Below are 17,918 nucleotides of genomic sequence, written 5' to 3'. Positions count from 1 at the left end.
TCGTGTTTTTCCTCCTACCTTCAACTGCTTTGTCTCCATCTGCCCTGCCCATAACTTTTCTCTGCTTTTATCTTTATTAAGTTTATTCTCCCTTCTCTGCTTAATCTTGTTTGGTTATTCTCTTTGTCATGTTTTTAGTTTAACTGCTCATGTCATGTATTTCTTTTTTATTTAATAATGAATAAGGCTATTAATTTTCCCTTAAATACAGCTTTGGCCTAGTATCATTATCATTATTATAAGTAATCTGTATTGACAGCCTTTGCAATGTTCCATGCTGTCTGTTTTTTCTTTGCCAACTTGATAACCTTGTTCTTTAATTTCCTTAGCTTATGATTCTATTTTGAGCATTTATCTTTGTGTTGAATGTGTTAGTAGTTCTTCATATGTTAGGACTTCCCTGGTGGCTCAGATGGTAAAGTGTCTGCGTCCAATGCGGGAGACCCAGGTTCGATCGCCAGGTCAAGAAGATCCCATGGAGAAGGAAATGGCAACCCACTCCAGTATTCTTGCCTGGAAAATTCCATGAATGGAGGAGCCTGGTAGTCTACAGTCCATGGAGTCGCTAGGAGTTGGGCACGACTGAGCAACTTCACTCACTCATATGTTAAACATAGTAAATTCTTGATTATACACACTTGCAAATATTTCCTTTTTTTCTTATTTAATTTTTTAAATTTATTTATTTTAATTGGAGGCTAATTACTTTACAATATTGTAGTGGTTTTTGCTATACATTGACATGAATCAGCCATGGGTGTACATGTGTTCCCCATCCTGAACCCCCATCCCATCCCTCTGGGTCATCCCAGTGCTCTGGCCCTGAGCGCCCTGTCTCATGCATCAAACCTGGACTGGCAATCTGTTTCACATATGATAATATACATGTTTCAGTGCTATTCTCTCAAATCATCCCACCCTCACCTTCTCCCACAGAGTCCAAAAGGCTGTTCTATACATCCGTGTCTCTTTTGCTGTCTCGCATATAGGGTCATTGTTGCCAGCTTTCTAAATTCCATATATATGCATTAGCATACTGTATTGGTGTTTTTCTTTCTGACTTACTTCACTCTGTATAATAGGCTCCAGTTTCATCCACCTCATTAAAACTGATTCAAATGCATTCTTTTTAATGGCTGACCAATACTCCATTGTGTATATGTACCACAGCTTTCTTATCCATTCGTCTGCCGATGGACATCTAGGTTGCTTCCATGTCCTGGCTATTATAAACAGTGCTGCGATGAACACTGGGGTACACGTGTCTCTTTCAGTTCTGGTTTCCTTGGTGTGTATACCCAGCAGTGGGATTGCTAGGTCATATGGCAGTTCTATTTCCAGTTTTTTTAAGGAATCTCCACACTGTTCTCCATAGTGGCTGTACAAGTTTGCATTCCCACCAACAGTGTAAGAGGGTTCCCTTTTCTCCACACCCTCTCCAGCATTTATTGCTTGTAGACTTTTGGATCGCAGCCATTCTGACCGGCATGAGATGGTACCTCATTGTAGTTTTGATTTGCATTTCTCTGATAATGAGTGATGTTGAGCATCTTTTCATGTGTTTGTTAGCCATCTGTATGTCTTCTTTAGAGAAATGTCTGTTTAATTCTTTGGCCCATTTTTTGATTGGGTCATTTATTTTTCTGGAATTGAGCTGCAGGAGCTACTTGTATGTTTTTGAGATTAATTCTTTGTCAGTTGCTTCATTTGCTATTGTTTTCTCCCATTCTAAAGGCTGTCTTTTCACCTTGTTTATAGTTTCCTTCATTGTGCAAAAGCTTTTAAGTTTAATTAGGTCCCATTTGTTTATTTTTGCTTTTATTTCCATTACTCTGGGAGGTGGGTCATAGAGGATCCTGCTGTGATTTATGTTGGAGAGTGTTTGGCCTATGTTTTCCTCTAGGAGTTTTATAATTCCTGGTCTTACATTTAGATCTTTAATCCATTTTGAGTTTATTTTTGTGTATGGTATTAGAAAAAAGTGTTCTAGTTTCATTCTTTTACAAGTGGTTGACCAGTTTTCCCAGCACCGCTTGTTAAAGAGATTGTCATTTGGTCTTCACTGTTAAACTTTTGTGAGCCCATGGACTGGCCCTCCAAACTGGTTTGTCCATGGAATTCTCCAGGCGAGAATACTGGAGTGAGGTGCCATCTCCTTCCCTGAGGGGATCTTCCCAACCCAGGGACTGAACTCGTGTCTCCTGTGTCTCCTGCCTTGGCAGGCAGATTCTTCACCACTGTACCACCTGGGAAGCCTGGTGATTTTTGAAATCCAAAAAGCTTTCATTTCTGTAAGTTAAAATACTATTTCCTAACTTTGGTATAATGTTAAGAAACTCCTGCCCCGCATCTGAGATTATGCAAATATTCCTTATATTTTCTTCTGGCATTTCTATTGTATACTGAGTGAAATGTGGATTTATTTTTTTGACAACTGGTTAGCGATTTGTCCAAGACTCCCTTATTGATCAAGCAACATTTACCCTGCTAATTAAAAAAGTCTCCTTTATCATATACTACATTTTTGGATGTCTGTGTCCATTTCTGAACTTTCTTTTTTTTTTTTTTTTTTTTTTGGTTCTTACTGATTTCTCTTCTGATAACAATACAGATGTTGTTATTGCAGCTTTATAGTATGTTTCAGTATCTGAGTTGACAAACCTCCCTGCCACTGGAAAAAAATAGGTATTATGGTTGAAATCTTGGGCTCTAGAACCAGCTTTCCTGGGTTTTCAGCCCAGCCACATCACTTACATGTCTTGTGACAGTGGGAAGATTACTTGAACACCCAGACTTGGCTTCTACATCTCTAAAATGGGGATAATAATAATATTCATCTTAGAGGGCCACTGTGAGGCTTGGTGGGTCAAGACATATGACATCTTGGAATGCCAGCTAGCACCTCATATGCTGTTTTTTCCTTGTCTCTCTCAAGGAGTGATTGGATCTTTTTACCTATTTATTCCAACAGATTGATCACTCCAGAAAAAAAATTAATGTGGATCTTGCCTGGAATTGCATTAAATTTTGCCTGGAATTATGTTACATTTATACAATGATTTGAAGACAATTTTTATCTTAACATGGCTTCCCTGGTGGCTCAGATGGTAAAGAGTCTGCCTGCAGTGCAGGAGACCTGGGTTCAATTCCTGGGTTGCGAAGATCCTCTGGAGAAGGGAATGGCAACCCACTCCAGTATACTTGCTTGGAGAATCCCATTGGCAGAGGAGCCTGGCAGGCTATAGCCCATGGGGTCACAAAGAGTTGGACACTACTGAGCAACTAACACTTTAACAATATGAAGTCATCACCCAGAAAAAAAGTTTGTCTCATTTTTTAGTTTTCTTTTCAGCCTATCAATAAAGACTTGTTGATTATAGCTCATGTTTGTTTAGTGTTTTAGGGCTGAATTTGATTTGATAGCACTTTACATATAGGATTATGTTTACACTGTGGATGTATTGATGTGTGAGTAGGTGAGTGTGAACATGTATATCACATGCTATCTTATGGGAATATTTGTATCAAGATTAATTAAATAGCATGGCTACTACAGCTCGGTTAACATTTAAAAGTTCTGGGCCTAAAACTACCTACTCCCTAAATATTTTTTGGTCTCCTCAGGTTTTTCTCTTCGCACAATTTTTGTAATTTAAAATTTCCTGGGAAATTCTGTGTTTTGTGAATATTTCAATTTTATTAGTATGTTGTACATACTATTCTTTTATAATTGGCATATCTCCTTAATTTTATTATCCAGTCTCTATGTATAAATATCTTCCCTCTTTATTTCTTGAGGACCCCAATGAGAAGTTCTTTTACTGGTCTCTTCAATTAACTTTTCTCTGCTTTTATCTTTATTAAGTTTATTCTCCCTTCTCTCCTTAATCTCGTTTGGTTATTCTCTTTGGCATGTTTTTAGTTTGAGCTCTCGTTTCACGTATTTCTTTTTTATTTAGTAATGAATAAGGCTATTAATTTTCCCTTAAACACAGCTTTGGCCTAGTATCATTATCATTATTATAAGTAATCTATATGGATTGATAGCCTTTGTTTCCTCTTTGAACTTAAGAACTTACTTAGGAGAGGATTTTATACATTTTAAGCTGACTAGGAGTTTTTCTTTAGTCTTTTATTATTGATTTCTAGTTTATTTGCACTGTGAATAGAAAATGTGTCCTAACATTTTTTGCGTTTTAGAGGCATTTACAGAGAGTTCTTTGCAGTCCAGTATAGAGTCCATTTCTGTAATATTCCACAGGCACTTGTGAAGAAGGTTCTGTTCCTTGTTTGCAGGTTACAACGTCTCATACAACATATACCCACTTCTAGTATTCTATGGATCCTTTTTATCTTTATTTACTTTTGACATCAGGTTAGTATTTTTGATCCAACTCTCATGTTTTCTAAAATAGTTTATTTTGTCTGTTTCAGTACTTTGGGCCAAATGTATCATAACTGTCATATCTTCATTTTGGAATATGCACATCATCCATTTTTTAAATGTCACCGTTGGATTTTGGCTTTTGTCTTGCCTCATTGGGTCTCTAGTAATTGAATTACCATTTTGAAAGCCCTGAAACTGGCAGTGACAACACCAAAAGAAAAGAGAGTAAAAGAGCATTTTTCAACAAAACTTCTATTTCTTACTCAAGGTCCTATTAAATAATAATCCAATATTAAGCATAGAAATTATGCATCTACTTGGTAATGAGTTTTCCACCTTTATTATTTTTCAAAAGTCCAAATCTTTTAAAGGCTTATTCAAGGTCAAGATTCTTGAGCACAACCTGGTAACTACTTCCAAAGGGAGAAGGCAGTTCACGTCCCTCCTTTACCTGGGTGATTGACAGTGATGAGATCCAATCACCATACATTTTTTTAATCCTCATTTGGGACACTGAGAAGAAAGTTCTCCAAGAGAAACCTTCTGATGTAACATGTAAACCTAATTTTCCAGAGTGAGAGAGATTAGACCTTTGTTGAACACTGCGCACTCCTTTTTCCTGCCCTCATTGCAACAAGCCTGAATTATCCCTTGGGATAGAAGACTGAGCTTTACAGGACCAAGTTTTTGTCCTATTTGTCACCTCTATTTGCCAGTTTATCACCTCTGTCTCTCTAGGTGTGAAAGGAAATGTTCTGAGAGCTGTTCAGGGGTCTCTTGGCCTGAACAAAAAGGGGGGGATCATTAAGAGTCTGTTATGATATTATAACACCCAAGGGTCTAATACTATTATTAAAACTAATTTTTTATAGTTTGCATTTTCCTTCACCAGTAGTTCTCAAACCCCAGCTGCACCTTAGGATTACCCAGGGAGCTTTAGAACCTGTGTTGCACTGGGTTCACATCACCAAATAAACAGGATTCCTTGGGGCCTGAGCATTGGTAGATTGTAACACTCTTCTAATCTGAAGTCTGAGCTATCTTAGCCCTTTTCCTTATTTTTGACTGTTCTGAGTCTCTTTAAAGTATATCTTGTCCCAAAATGAGGGTTATATTTTTCTAAGAGATTAACCTGTATACATTTATTATCATAAATGATGTTTTGCCTCTTCCCCCCTTTTTTAGCATCTTATTTTACATTTCTCCTCTTTATGATTCCTTGTTGTTTCCTTTGAATTCCATTTTTTTGCTAAATTAACTGCTTTGCTTTTTCCCCTTTGGTAATTTTGAAGATAAGCTACTTTATAGTCTATTACTAATTACACTTAACATCTTTAAAGACACGCTCTAACCTATATTTCTCTAATTAACCACAGAAACCATATAACAGAACTTCTTGCAAAATGAGAAAATTAGCATGTCTCCTTGCTTCAAACTTTATACTTTACATCAGACTAATCTGCATTACTTTACCCTGGGGTTTGGGCAGGAATAATATCTTTTATGTTCTCTTCCAACAAATATTTGTTACACTTGCATTCTGTTTTCTAACTATGTCTATAGCAATTATTTAGATTATTTACTATATGGTTTATTTGCTTATTGCCATTTTTTTTTTCATTTTCTATTAACCATAACTTTCCCATACTTGAGTTCTGCATTTTGATTCGTCTCTTGGTTGGGTAGAAAACATCTTTAAGTGTTTTCTGTTTTTTTAATGTTATATGGATAATATATTTTTTTCAAGGTCTTTGATACTGGAAGCAGTTTCTGTTGTCTTTGCTGTTTATCAGTTTGGCTTGGTCATACCCTTTTCTACTCTAAATTATTTAGGAACAGATCTGTACTGTGTCTAACAGAAATGTGTTGAGGATCACGGCATAGTGTTTTTTCCTTGTTTCCAGAGCTGACACAGGTATCCGCTTTACAGACTTTGGTCAGTTCTTTTGGTTGGGACTTAGAACAGGATCAGGATATGAGGCATGTATACTCACGTCACTATCTTTTCAGATCGTTGTTGTTTCATTGCTCAGTCATGTCTGACTCTTTTGCGACTCCATGGACTTGTAGCCCACCAGGCTCCTCTCTCGATGGAGTTTCCAAGGCAAGAATACTGAAGTGGGTTGCCATTTTCTTCTCCAGGGGATTTTCCCAATGCAGGGATCAAGCCTGCATCTCCTGCTTGACAGGTGGATTCTATACCACTGAGCCACCTAGGAAGCCCATTTTTAGATGATGTCGACCATTAAATACTTGTTGATTCATTCAGCAAATATTGATTGAGCACAGATAATGTACCAGGCATTATGGCAGCCATGGGGATTCAGGGGAATCAAACAGACAAGATTTCTGCACTCATGGAGTACATATGTGTGTGTTGGGGAGAGAGAAGGACAAACCATCAAGAAACTAGTGAACAAGGTAATTTTAAAGAGTGATAGGAAGAGCTACCACATATAGCTGCTCAAAATGGTGCCCCTTGAGATTTACAACTTGGCAACTCTGGATAAAGGGTATAAAGAAAATGTGTGATAGAGTGATGGAGTGGGGATGGGGACTCAGCAGGCATTAATTAAATTCTCTGCAGCAAATGCATGTGTTCTCAGGCTTTCAGTGCCTCTGAAATTGTAGAGCTTTTCTTTGCTTTTGGTCTACCTTGATGTTGTTCTACTAGTAGGCAAGCCATGCGGTTTTTACCCTCTCTCTGTCTTCAGGTAGTGGGCTCCGTTGGTTTCATATTCCTCATTATGTGTATTATGCTCCCAGCTGGACTGCCACAAAGCTATGGGTGGGATAGCTGTGTTGGAGGATATCTGTGCCCAGACTAGAGCTTCTAGTTCAGGGCTGATGTAATGCTTGGGGTCAATGGATCTTTAGCCGATTCTAAGAATACCGCCAAGGATTCATCTGTTAGACTTGTGAGCAATACTGTTCTCATACTGGGAGGCGGTGTTGCTGGGGGGCTAAGGGCTTGGCCCCTGGAGTCAGGTGGATTTGAACTAGCAAGGATTTGCATGGATTGGAACTTCCTGCTACCGTCTACTCACTGTGTGAGCCTGGCAAGTTACCTAATCTCTGTGAGCTGCAGTGTCTTTTATCTTAAATGGGGTTATGGCCTTCTCTCCCCTTGGCTCGAACTTTCCATACCTATAAAACACAGAGATTACAGGGATGAGACTGAATGTGTCCTAGGGACTAGTTTCACTTTGCTAAATTTGATGGGAGGGCTTTGAGTAGCAGGTTGGAAAAGTAACACCCAGTGCAGAAAAGGGAAAGGTGGGTAGACTCAGGAAAAGGAAGGAGAAACTCAACAGAAAGAATCACCAGTTCCTTTGTTTTGTGTTGTTTTATTTTTTTGCAAACATGGTTTTAATATTATTTTTCACTTTCACTTCATTATAATTAATAAGTCAATATCATACTTTAATTTCAGTATTATTAATATCCAACATCACTATAAATGTTATAAAGGCATTTAAATTTTTGTCCATATTAGTTTTTATCTTCTTTACACTTTATATATTAAAAAAATGTTTCAATGACCCTATATCATTTTTGCAATCAGAAAAATCAAATATTGCTTTCACATTGAAAAATATCACCCCCAAACCTTTCACCCTAATACAGTTTTTATTCGGGGGCTCATGTCCAGTCTTTACCCATATATGTAAATATTTATTAGCTATAATCCAAAGTGTACATATAATTTTATGATGTACTGTTTGACTTTAAAATGTTTAACATTGTTCCTTCTACAGGATCATATTTATCACTTTAATGATTGCATTCAAACCACACCACATTAAAGGCTATAATTTACCTCACATTATTGGGCTGACATGTAGGTTGTTCACATTTTTTCCTCTATAATAAAATTATGTCACTGTAAACATATTTGTCCATGTGGCTCCTTTCTTTTGAATTAATTCCTGGAGATTACCGAGTCAGAATATTTGAATAGTTTTGTGGCTGTTGATAAGAGCTCATTCACTCCCTTCCAGAACTATATCAACTTTACTGTGCAACTGACAAGAAATACATATGAGTTTCCATGAAGCCTCAGCAATATGAGTTGTTCGTTTTTCCCCCTAGGCAAATGGACTGCCTTTTCACATTAATTCTATTTTCTCTCATATGAATCCTCTGAGCATATTCTTTGCTCATCTTGGTGATGTTCTTGCATAAATTACAAAACTCTACTTCAGTATTGAGAGTTGTTCTTTGGCATATTTGTTGCAATATTTTTTTCATGCTATTATTTTCCTTTTTAATATTGGTTTAGTGTTTGTTTTTCCATTTATAACACTTTCTTTTGCCTCAGACTTACTCTGAGTCTGTTAGTTACGGGCATGACAAGGGTTTAAAATCAAGATTTTCAGAAGAGTCGATCCTTGGAAAGTAGGTGGGGCTTCAAGATAAGGTGCTGTTCCCTCTCTCTGCCAGTTTCTTCCAAAGCTCTGGTCTCTGAAAGATGGTGCCTACTGGTCATCTCCTTTAGCATAGTTTTGTAGCTTCCCAGTTGCCAGAATCCTCAAGGCACAATCATTTCCCCACTGAGAAGGTTTAAAGGACAGAAATGGAGTGGCACTATCTCTACCCTGGTTACCACTCTGGGGGATCACCACCAGCTAAGAGGAACCAGGCACTGGGACTCCACTTCAGCTTAAATGGTGGTTTTTCCCCAACAGGAGGGCCTGAGAGCAGCAGACACTCCTGGGAAAGGCTCACCGCAAGGGCAGGAAGGCCAGGAGAGCAGCTCCGCCTTGCCCACAGTGTGCCAGAGGGACCCTTCCCAGCACCACACGCAGCATAAACCCAGCACGTCTGCTGCCTAGAGCTCAGAGCCCAGCCAGTCCAGCCAAACCCCAGTCACCTTTTCTCTCTATTGCTTTTAGACTAAGGACATGCCCCCCTGCCTGCCCTCAGTGGCCTGGGCACAGCGCCAGGGACACTCACTGACCTCCATGGCTCTTCTCTTGCAGTTTCCTGCTTCTTCAACTTCACCAGCCCTTCTGGGATCGTCCTGTCGCCCAACTACCCAGAGGACTATGGCAACCACCTCCACTGCGTCTGGCTCATCCTCGCCCGGCCCGAGAGCCGCATCCACTTGGCCTTCAATGACATCGACGTGGAGCCTCAGTTTGACTTCCTGGTCATCAAGGATGGGGCCACGGCTGAGGCCCCCGTCCTGGGCACCTTCTCGGGAAACCAGCTCCCCTCTTCCATCACCAGCAGTGGCCACGTGGCCCGTCTCGAGTTCCAGACTGACCACTCCACGGGGAAGAGAGGCTTCAACATCACCTTTACCAGTGAGTCTGCCCTGTGGCCCCCACTGACTGTCCCTCTGAGGATGTCCAGTGCAGGGCACAGGCCAGTGGTGGTGTGGGTGGACCAGTTTCAAGGACTGCAGAGCCAGGCATGGGGCTCCAGCATGACAGGAAAAACAGAAGGCACTCTTTTTTGTGGCTTCACTCATTTTTGAGCCTTTATTTCTAATAGATGCGTCATGTAATGTGAAAGGAGCCTGGGGCCCCATTTCTCCTCCCCACCCTCCCCCTCCTAGAAAGCCCAGCTAGAATCAGGAAGGGCCCTGCCGTCCTCCTCTGGTTACTGACGCCTCTCTGCTGTGCTCTTCCAAGCCCTTGGATGCCTTCTCACTGCCAACTTCATGTATCCCCCATGAGGCCGCTCACACTTTGTTTTGCCAATTCCTATCCCTACAGTCAAATCAGAAACAAGGGTCTGGAACAGTGTTTCTGTTTGGCTCTGAGACTCATTTGAGCCTGCTTTGGGGTCATTTCCTCCCAGCCCCAGTCCCAAAGTTGTCACCTCTGGTTTTAACCCTGGGCCCCTTCTCTAGAAGCAAACTGAAGCAGTGATTCTTGTCATTTCTGTGTCTCAGGGGGTTGTAGAGAGGGTTAGGGGTGAAGGCAGAAGTTTGGACGCTGGAAACAGCAAGCTGCCAAAGGTAGCAAGAGGCACTGAGCAGGGTAGAATCAGCTACAGACCCGATGAACTTGGCCGACGGAAAATTGTCAGAAGGAGCTGAAGCTGGGTCCCCCTGGGCAATTAACCAGATCCTTTCACAGAGGTTGCTTATGAAATGCAAGTCCCCAAGCAAGCCCTGCCCCAGGCACACAGGACACCCAGAGCTGGTCCCTTTGGCACTTCCTAATAGAACTTATCTCCACCCAGCCCCACTTGGCACAGAGGTCTTGCTTCCTTGTCCCACCCGTCCCCAGGGTCTAGCTGAGCTGAAGACCCCAGGTGCCAAGTGGGGGTCTTTGGAGACCCGAGATTCCAAGGGACCACTGAAGCTAGAATGCTTCTCTGATGTTTCCCTCAACACCTTCCTCGGGACACTGGACTGGATTAGAAACAGTCCGTCTTCCCAAGGGCACCTCTCCCAGGGCGCTCTTCTTCCCATCACCTGTGAGCAGGAGGAAACGCAGCCCAGTCCTGCCTTCCCCAGTCTTCACAGTCTAGCGCTGCAGCACTGGCTTTAGACAATCTGTCGTCATCCCCACTTTCCCATGAGATCATGAGCTCTGGAAAGATGGGGATACGCATTACTTATCTCTCTCTCCCTTCTGCCCAGTGCAGGGTCTGGTAGGTCATGAGGATCAGTAAATGTTTATTGAGTGGAAAGATTCATGAATGGCTAAATGATCTTTCCTCCCCTTGGTGGGAGTGGGAAGAGGAGTAAGAGCCATCCCAGGGAAGCCTGCTTATCCAGGATGGGGAGGACCAAGGACCCTACAAGCTCAAAGCAGTATGGGTATACTGATGGAGGACCTGGGGGGAAAAAAAGTCTCATAGTCTCCAAGGAAAACCAAATCCTAGTAGGTCCCCACTTTCCAGGAGAGAAGCAAATGCTGAGTTCTTGGGAGAAAGAGGCAGAAAGCCACAAACCTAACCTGAGGATCAAACTCTCACCCTGCATTCCTCTCTAATATTCTTCCATCATGTAAAAGTGATACACATCCGATATGTCAATAGTCAAAAACAGGCCAGTTCAAGGAAGAAGTGCTGACCTCCACCTCAGATCCCCCTCCGCCAGAGATGAACACTATTACAAACATCAGATAATTTTCTGTGCATTTACACAGATAGAGCTGGATTGTTGTTTTTCAGTCCCTGAGTCGTGTCTGATTCTTTGTGACCCCATGGACTGCAGCATACCAGACTTCCCTATCTTTCACTATTTCCCAGAGTTTGCTCAAACTCATGTCCATTGAGTCGGTGATGCCATCCAACCATCTCATCCTGTCGTCCCCTTCTCCTCCCATCCTCAGTCTTTCGCAGCATGAGGGCATTTTTCCAGTGAGTCGGCTTTTCACATCAGGTGGCCAAAGTATTGGAGTTTCAGCCTCAACATCAGTCCTTTCGACGAATATTAAGGGTTGGTTTTGTTTAGGATGGACTGGTTTGATTTCCTTACTGTCCAAGGGAAAAATCTGGGCCCCATTCTAGCCCTGCTGAGTCAAAATGTCTAAGGAAGGAGGCCCTAGAATCTACAGTTTTTACAAGCTTCTGAGATGGTTCTGTTGCAGCTAGTGCAACCACAGTCGTGGGCAAATGTTCACGAACTGGTATAGTCTCCCCCACAGCGTGTGCGTCTCCTTGACCACGTCCCAACCAATGATCATCTGGGCAGAGTTGGAATGTGCCCAGTGTCAGGAAGCTCCTCACCCCCAGACAGCACTCTCCACAGCTGGACAGCTCTCGGGTTTCCCTTCACGCTAACACGCTAACATGAAATCCGTGTCCCTGTAACAAGGCTCAGAGATCCCGCTTCCACCGCCAGAGCTCCTTAGAGTAAACTGACTCTTCTTCCACGTGGAGAGTTTTGAACGCTGATGACAGTGACTGATGTTTACTGAGCATCCTGCAGGCATCACACCCAGCCCCACGACATCAGCTTCCTAGGTTAAGATCCATCCCCTTTCACCTGCCAGGGAGCTGAGATTGAAACAGGACGCAGGTAAAACTGGGCAGTACTTAAATCTTTGACTTAGAGCATTTGCTCTGAGACATTGGAGATAGCTCCATATCCCTGTGCAGTGTGAACGTGTGTGTGTGTGTGTGTGTGTGTGTGTGACTGATAGGGTTCTGAGTAGACAAATGTCTGGACTTATGGGCCCCATGCACCACTTTTCTCCCCAGCCCTTTTTTCTAAATGTCAGGGCAAGCTCATGGTCACAGTTCCTGATAAGCAAAGTTTGGGAGACAGAAGTCTAGGTTGACTTAAATTGCATTTCAGAGGGAAGGGGACTGCATCGGGGCTCAGCAGGGATCTCATGGTCATCTCCATGTCAGATGCTCCTGCGGCCCAGCCGCAATAGGAAGGATCGCCAGCTTTGCCTCCAGCTAGATGATCTGACAGCTTCCATGGCTGCTTCTCTTTCTGACTGTGCAACTGTTTCAGTCACTAGGGAATCTCAGAGGGCTCCACACTGAGTTCTTTAAAATAGCCCATGTCTACGCAACCGTGGAGCCTGGTCTTCACTGGAAAGCCACTCTCCTTAAAACAGCCAGGATGCAAATAGGGTGTAGCCTCAGACTTGACTATGAGAACTGGGCACCCCTGATGGAGGAAGGTGGGGAACAGGAAGAAAGAAGGGAACCCAGACTTAAAGAGGACTCACCACCTGTCATGTGCTGCACCCAGCATTCTCCACTTGCAAATTCAAACCAACTTTCATGTTATTGCTATCTCAGAATGACCCAACCTGTGAAGTATGATCTCTATTTTATAGGTCAGGAAACAGAGGCTCAGAAAGATGACATCAGTTGCCCAGAACCATGTAACTAATAAGAGGCAGAACTTGATTAAACCCACAAGTGTTCTGACTCTTTCCTCTCCACCCGCCAACTGTATGATCAACCACGTGGGTGGAGTGAGAGGCGGCCTGAGGCAAGAAAGTGAAGGGAATGGCTTCAGACAGGGTTGATCCCAGGGCGCGTGCTTTATGGTACCCGATGTCTATTACTGTCACAGGATTTAGAGTCCAGCTCCCCTGCAACGTAAGTGATCCCCTGTCTGAAATTAGGGGCACATAGAATGGATTTGACATTGAGGACACAGATCTACTCCTTTACCATGTTGAGCCTCAGTTTCTTCATCTGTAAAGTGGGGTGATAATACCCATTTCACAGAATCGATATTTGATATTGATGAGCTGACAGGACAAACAGCCCGCTGCCTGACCTATAAATGTGCTTTAGAATGAGGTTGGACTAGATGCTCAGGGAAGAAGGACATCGAGTTCAACAAGACCTGCTTTACACTCAGTGTGGCTTAGGGCAGACAGCTCTCCCCACAGCATGCCGGTCCCTTGGGAAAGTGGGGGAAGTCTAGGATTGGCCTCCATACTGAAGCTTCTTTTGGTTGGGAGTCCATCTGCACACCAGCTGTGTCTAATCACGTCCTTGACTTTCCTCCGCACAGCCTTCCGACACAATGAGTGCCCCGATCCTGGCGTCCCAGTGAATGGCAAGCGGTTCGGTGACAGCCTCCAGCTGGGCAGCTCCATCTCTTTCCTCTGCGACGAAGGCTTCCTCGGGACTCAGGGCTCGGAGACCATCACCTGTGTCCTGAAGGAGGGCAGTGTGGTCTGGAACAGCGCGGTGCTACGGTGCGAAGGTGCGTGCCTGCGGGCGGGCGGGGGGCGGAGCTGGCAGCCGGAGACGCTGAGGAGGGGGACCGAGCAGCCCGAAACCCGGTGGTCCTCCTCTCCCGGGACTGGGGACCACCCTCTCACCCTCACCCTGGAATGGTCGAGTCTTTATAGAACAACATTGCACAGAAAATTGAGTTATAACCAGAGATTAAACTGGAGAAACGCTGGATCTAGACTGTCAGGCATCAAAAAACACCTCTTCTTTCAACTGGGAATGCTCTCAATACCACAGCAGTTAGGAGCCCTGCTCTCAGCTCCTTCAGGGAGCGCCATCAGCCTGAAGCAGCCTGGCAGTGCTGTGAGTCTGCGTGTCTTTCAAAATGCCTTCCACTCTTTGTCTCCACACGCTGCTGCTGCTGCTGCTGCTAAGTCACTTCAGTCGTGTCCGACTCTACACGCTAATTTCCCTCAATTCCCTAGGACATCTCCCAGGCTTGGCCTTGGTGCCTCTGTTAAACACTGCCTTGATATCCTTGCAGTCAATCTCCAGGAGACTAGGGGCAGACCAGCCAGAAAAAAAAACACACAGCTTGAAGCAGGCACAAGATTGTTGTGGTGTCTCCTCAGTGCTGCCTTGCCATGCAGACAGGTTTTAACGCAATTTCAGGGACCAGCCATCTGGTCTACCCAGCTTCAGTTATGGAACACACAAATAAAGTTTCTTGAGGGCAGGAATTATGTCAGACGTGTGCACCAAGCACAATGCCTGGCACAGAACAGGCCCTTGATAAATACTTGTGAACAACGGACTCCTTGAAGGCAGTGATGGTGTCTAAGGAGGAGGCAGGGGCTGTGGCTCCTTCCTTCTGGGAGCCAGAAAGCTTCCTCCTCTCATCTCCCATGATGGACAGAGGGTGAGACCTAAGGGACCTCTCCATACCCAGTCCCCAGACCCAGCTCTGAGCACCCCAGCCAGCAAGAGGGAAGGTCAGGAGCCCAAAGAATGGGGCGTGCCTTAAAGGGGGCACAGCCCCAAGAGCTGACAGGTGAGGGTGGGGAGGGAGACTCCCAAGAGTACAGAGCCTGTGGCAGAGGGTCTGGCATCAAGGTGGGGCCTTCAGGTCAGAAGGACCTGGGCTGGAACCATGGCAAGCTGCCTTTTCCCTCTAAATCTCTGTTGTTTATTTTCAGCTGAAAAAAAAGTGGGGAGATAATAAGATGCACATGTAAAGGGCGGTTCCCAGCATAGGCGGAGCGCCTCGTATAAGTATTGGCCATGCTCTTGCTGGTTGGTAAGCTCCGTGAGGTTAGGGAACCTTCCTCGGCCTTGTATCCCCACAGCTGGCTTATGGTCTGACACCCGCTAGGTGCTCAGTCAACACTGGCTGATGAATCACTGAATGAATGAATGAATGACCTTTTAACTAGGCTAGAGCCTCCCTAATGGCCTCCAGAGCCCTGACTCTCATCAGACTGCCTTGTGTCTTCTCCCTGAAACTTACCCACTGAGTCGCCCCGGGGGGTAAGTGACTTGACTTCTCTGTGCCTCAATTGCTCCATCTGTAAAGTGCAATTAAGAAGGGGAGCCCTCTCCCAGGGTGGTCGTGAGCAGAGAGGCAGTGCCCCATCAGTGTTGGCAGCGAGCGTGATGTTCACCTGATATTAACCATTCCTTCACCAGGCCCAGCAGAGTAGCGGTCCACTTTGGGGAGCGTATGGTGGGTTCATCCTTCCAGATGCCTGTCCCGCTCGTGGCAGACAGGTGCCGTCCTGCCCTCACAGCCCCCAGCCCCCTCTGCCATTTTACCCAGCGAGTGAGCTCTTCTGGAAACAGCATAAGCTTTGGTGTCAGAGAAGCATGAAACTCCCGTCTTCGCCCCCGCCCAGCTGTGGACCTGATGGGTTGGGTAACTCCCTCCCTGTCAGCAGTGGGGTAAACACGAGTGTCTGATGGTGGTCTTTGGGGATGAGACAGAGTCCAGGGTCTGGGGGCTTGTTGGTCTGGGGTCTCACCTTCCCTTTAGGCTAGGCCCCTCATTCTCCATCGTGCTCCTCAACCTCCTCTCTTGAATTTTCCTCCGGTCCGTCTCGCCCAGGACATCTTCCCCGCTGTCTCCTGCTCACCTGGTCTCTCTTTTCTCCTGGTTCCCTTGTTCCTCTTAAACCAGCAGCAGAGAACTCTATCAGACACTGGGCCTCACCATGAGTACATTTTCTTTACCAGTTCCCTGGAGCTTGGTCCTCTTTCCCCACCAAGACTGTGGGAATTCTGGGGCAAAAGCCCAGACCCCAGCACCCCTGAGCCTGTGGGGGCTCAGTCCCAGTGGGGCTGACCCCCCTGAGAGGCAGCCTTCTCTCCACCACCCACCCTCCTGAATCAGCTGCCCCTAGACCACAGTTCTGCTGGAGCAGTGAGCTACTCCAGACCACGAGTGAATGCCCAAGAGAACTCGGCCTTCGTTCGTGGACCTTAAAGAGGATTACTGTTTGATAGGCAGAGTCTTAATTTTGAAATTACAGTTGTCTTGTTCATTCTGTCCCTGGGGAGGGAAACGCTTAGGGTTGGGGACAGTGGGCAACCAGAAATAAGGGGCACTCTGGTGGAAAGAGGCTGACTTGGCACCAGGGAAAGTCTGCTCGGTCTTCCTAGAATTATGGGCATTTGATGCCACCATGGTTTTCGGGGACCTGGGGAGCAGCAGATCAGAGGGCCAGGGTGAGAGCTGGACACCACCTAGGTTGCCCAAGTCTGGACTTGAAACCGTGGAGCACACTGGTTAAGAAGCCCCTGGAATCTGGCCCTCCTTGGCCCTTTTCCCTCCTGTGCCAAGTCTTGGAAGAATCCTGCTTTGTAACCAGCATCTTTGTCTTTCCATTTTTTCTAGTTTTGTTTTTGATTAAGTATCCCCACCTTGTGGACAATTAAACGTGGAAGCTAATGGTCTTTTAAAAAGTCTTTTAATATATTCTGAGAGCCTCTTAGCTTTTGAGAGGCTGTAATAGGACAAGGGAGAAAATGGCTTCTTCTCCTAAATTTAGAAAGAAGGATGATCATCTGGCTGATATAAAGCAGAAGTCAGTCAGCAAACTTTTTCTTAAAGGGCCAGCTAGGAAGCGTTTTCAGCTTTGAGGGCCCTACGGTCTCAGCTCAACTCTGCCATCATTATGGGAAAGCAGCTTTGACAAAACAGAAATGAAGGGGTCGGCTTTGGTCCCTGGGCTGTAATTTGCTGACCCCTGATCTACAGAACAGAGGACATAAGGGATCCGTGTATTTAAAATCAGGAATTTCCTAGCAAAGACTTCCAAGTAGTGAAGCAGCTACAAAGGAACATGTGGTTCTCACCCCCACGCTCGTCTCTTCCTCTGTCTTTTAAGCAGGGACCGATTCATACAGCACTATGATGGGTGTTTAAAGGTGTCACCTCATATCGGCCATGTACCAGTCTAGGAAGTAGGTGTTGTAATTGTCCCATTTAAAGCACAAAGAAGCCAAGTCACTTGCCCAGGGTCCTTCCGGCTTGTAAGTGACAGAACCAGAATCCACATCCAGGTTCTTGGCTACTCCGTTACTGTAATTTCCTTGAATTCTATCACTAGAGAGAATATGATTTCAAACTTGTTTGTCAAAGACTTAAAAGCGTCTACAAATAGGATGAAGAGCAGGTTTTCCACTTTCCATATCCCAGTAGAAAATTAAAACAAAAGGAAACATATTGCCAATCGCAAAAGACAAAGAAAACAAGACCCACAGAAGCATCATAAATTGACAGCATAAAAGAAGATGACAGCAGCAGGACAAACACATCAGTTACGATAATAAAGGTAATTAAACTCCCTATTAGGAGACAAAGACTCTCAAACTGGGTTTTCAAAACTATGCTGTTTAAAAGAAATACACGGGGGAA

General features: G+C 44.5%; 1 protein-coding gene across 2 annotated transcripts in view; it reads left to right on the top strand.

Moving 5' to 3' along the window:
- Positions 1-17,918, top strand: part of CSMD2 (CUB and Sushi multiple domains 2) — a 693,739-nt gene that overhangs the window by 436,578 nt on the left and 239,243 nt on the right. For both annotated transcript variants that reach the window (XM_086378081.1, XM_086378078.1), the window contains exons 14-15: positions 9,370-9,696; positions 13,839-14,033. In XM_086378081.1, coding sequence (XP_086234207.1) covers positions 9,370-9,696; positions 13,839-14,033 — 522 coding nt within the window. The remainder of the gene's footprint in view (positions 1-9,369; positions 9,697-13,838; positions 14,034-17,918) is intronic.

The sequence above is a fragment of the Bos grunniens genome, chromosome 3 (assembly GCF_055505025.1).
Source record: "Bos grunniens cultivar Pamir isolate PY7600 chromosome 3, Bosgru_T2T1.0, whole genome shotgun sequence".
NCBI lineage: Eukaryota > Metazoa > Chordata > Mammalia > Artiodactyla > Bovidae > Bos > Bos grunniens.
Note: the sequence above shows the minus strand (reverse complement) of the source record. Positions and strands in the feature narration are given on the sequence as shown.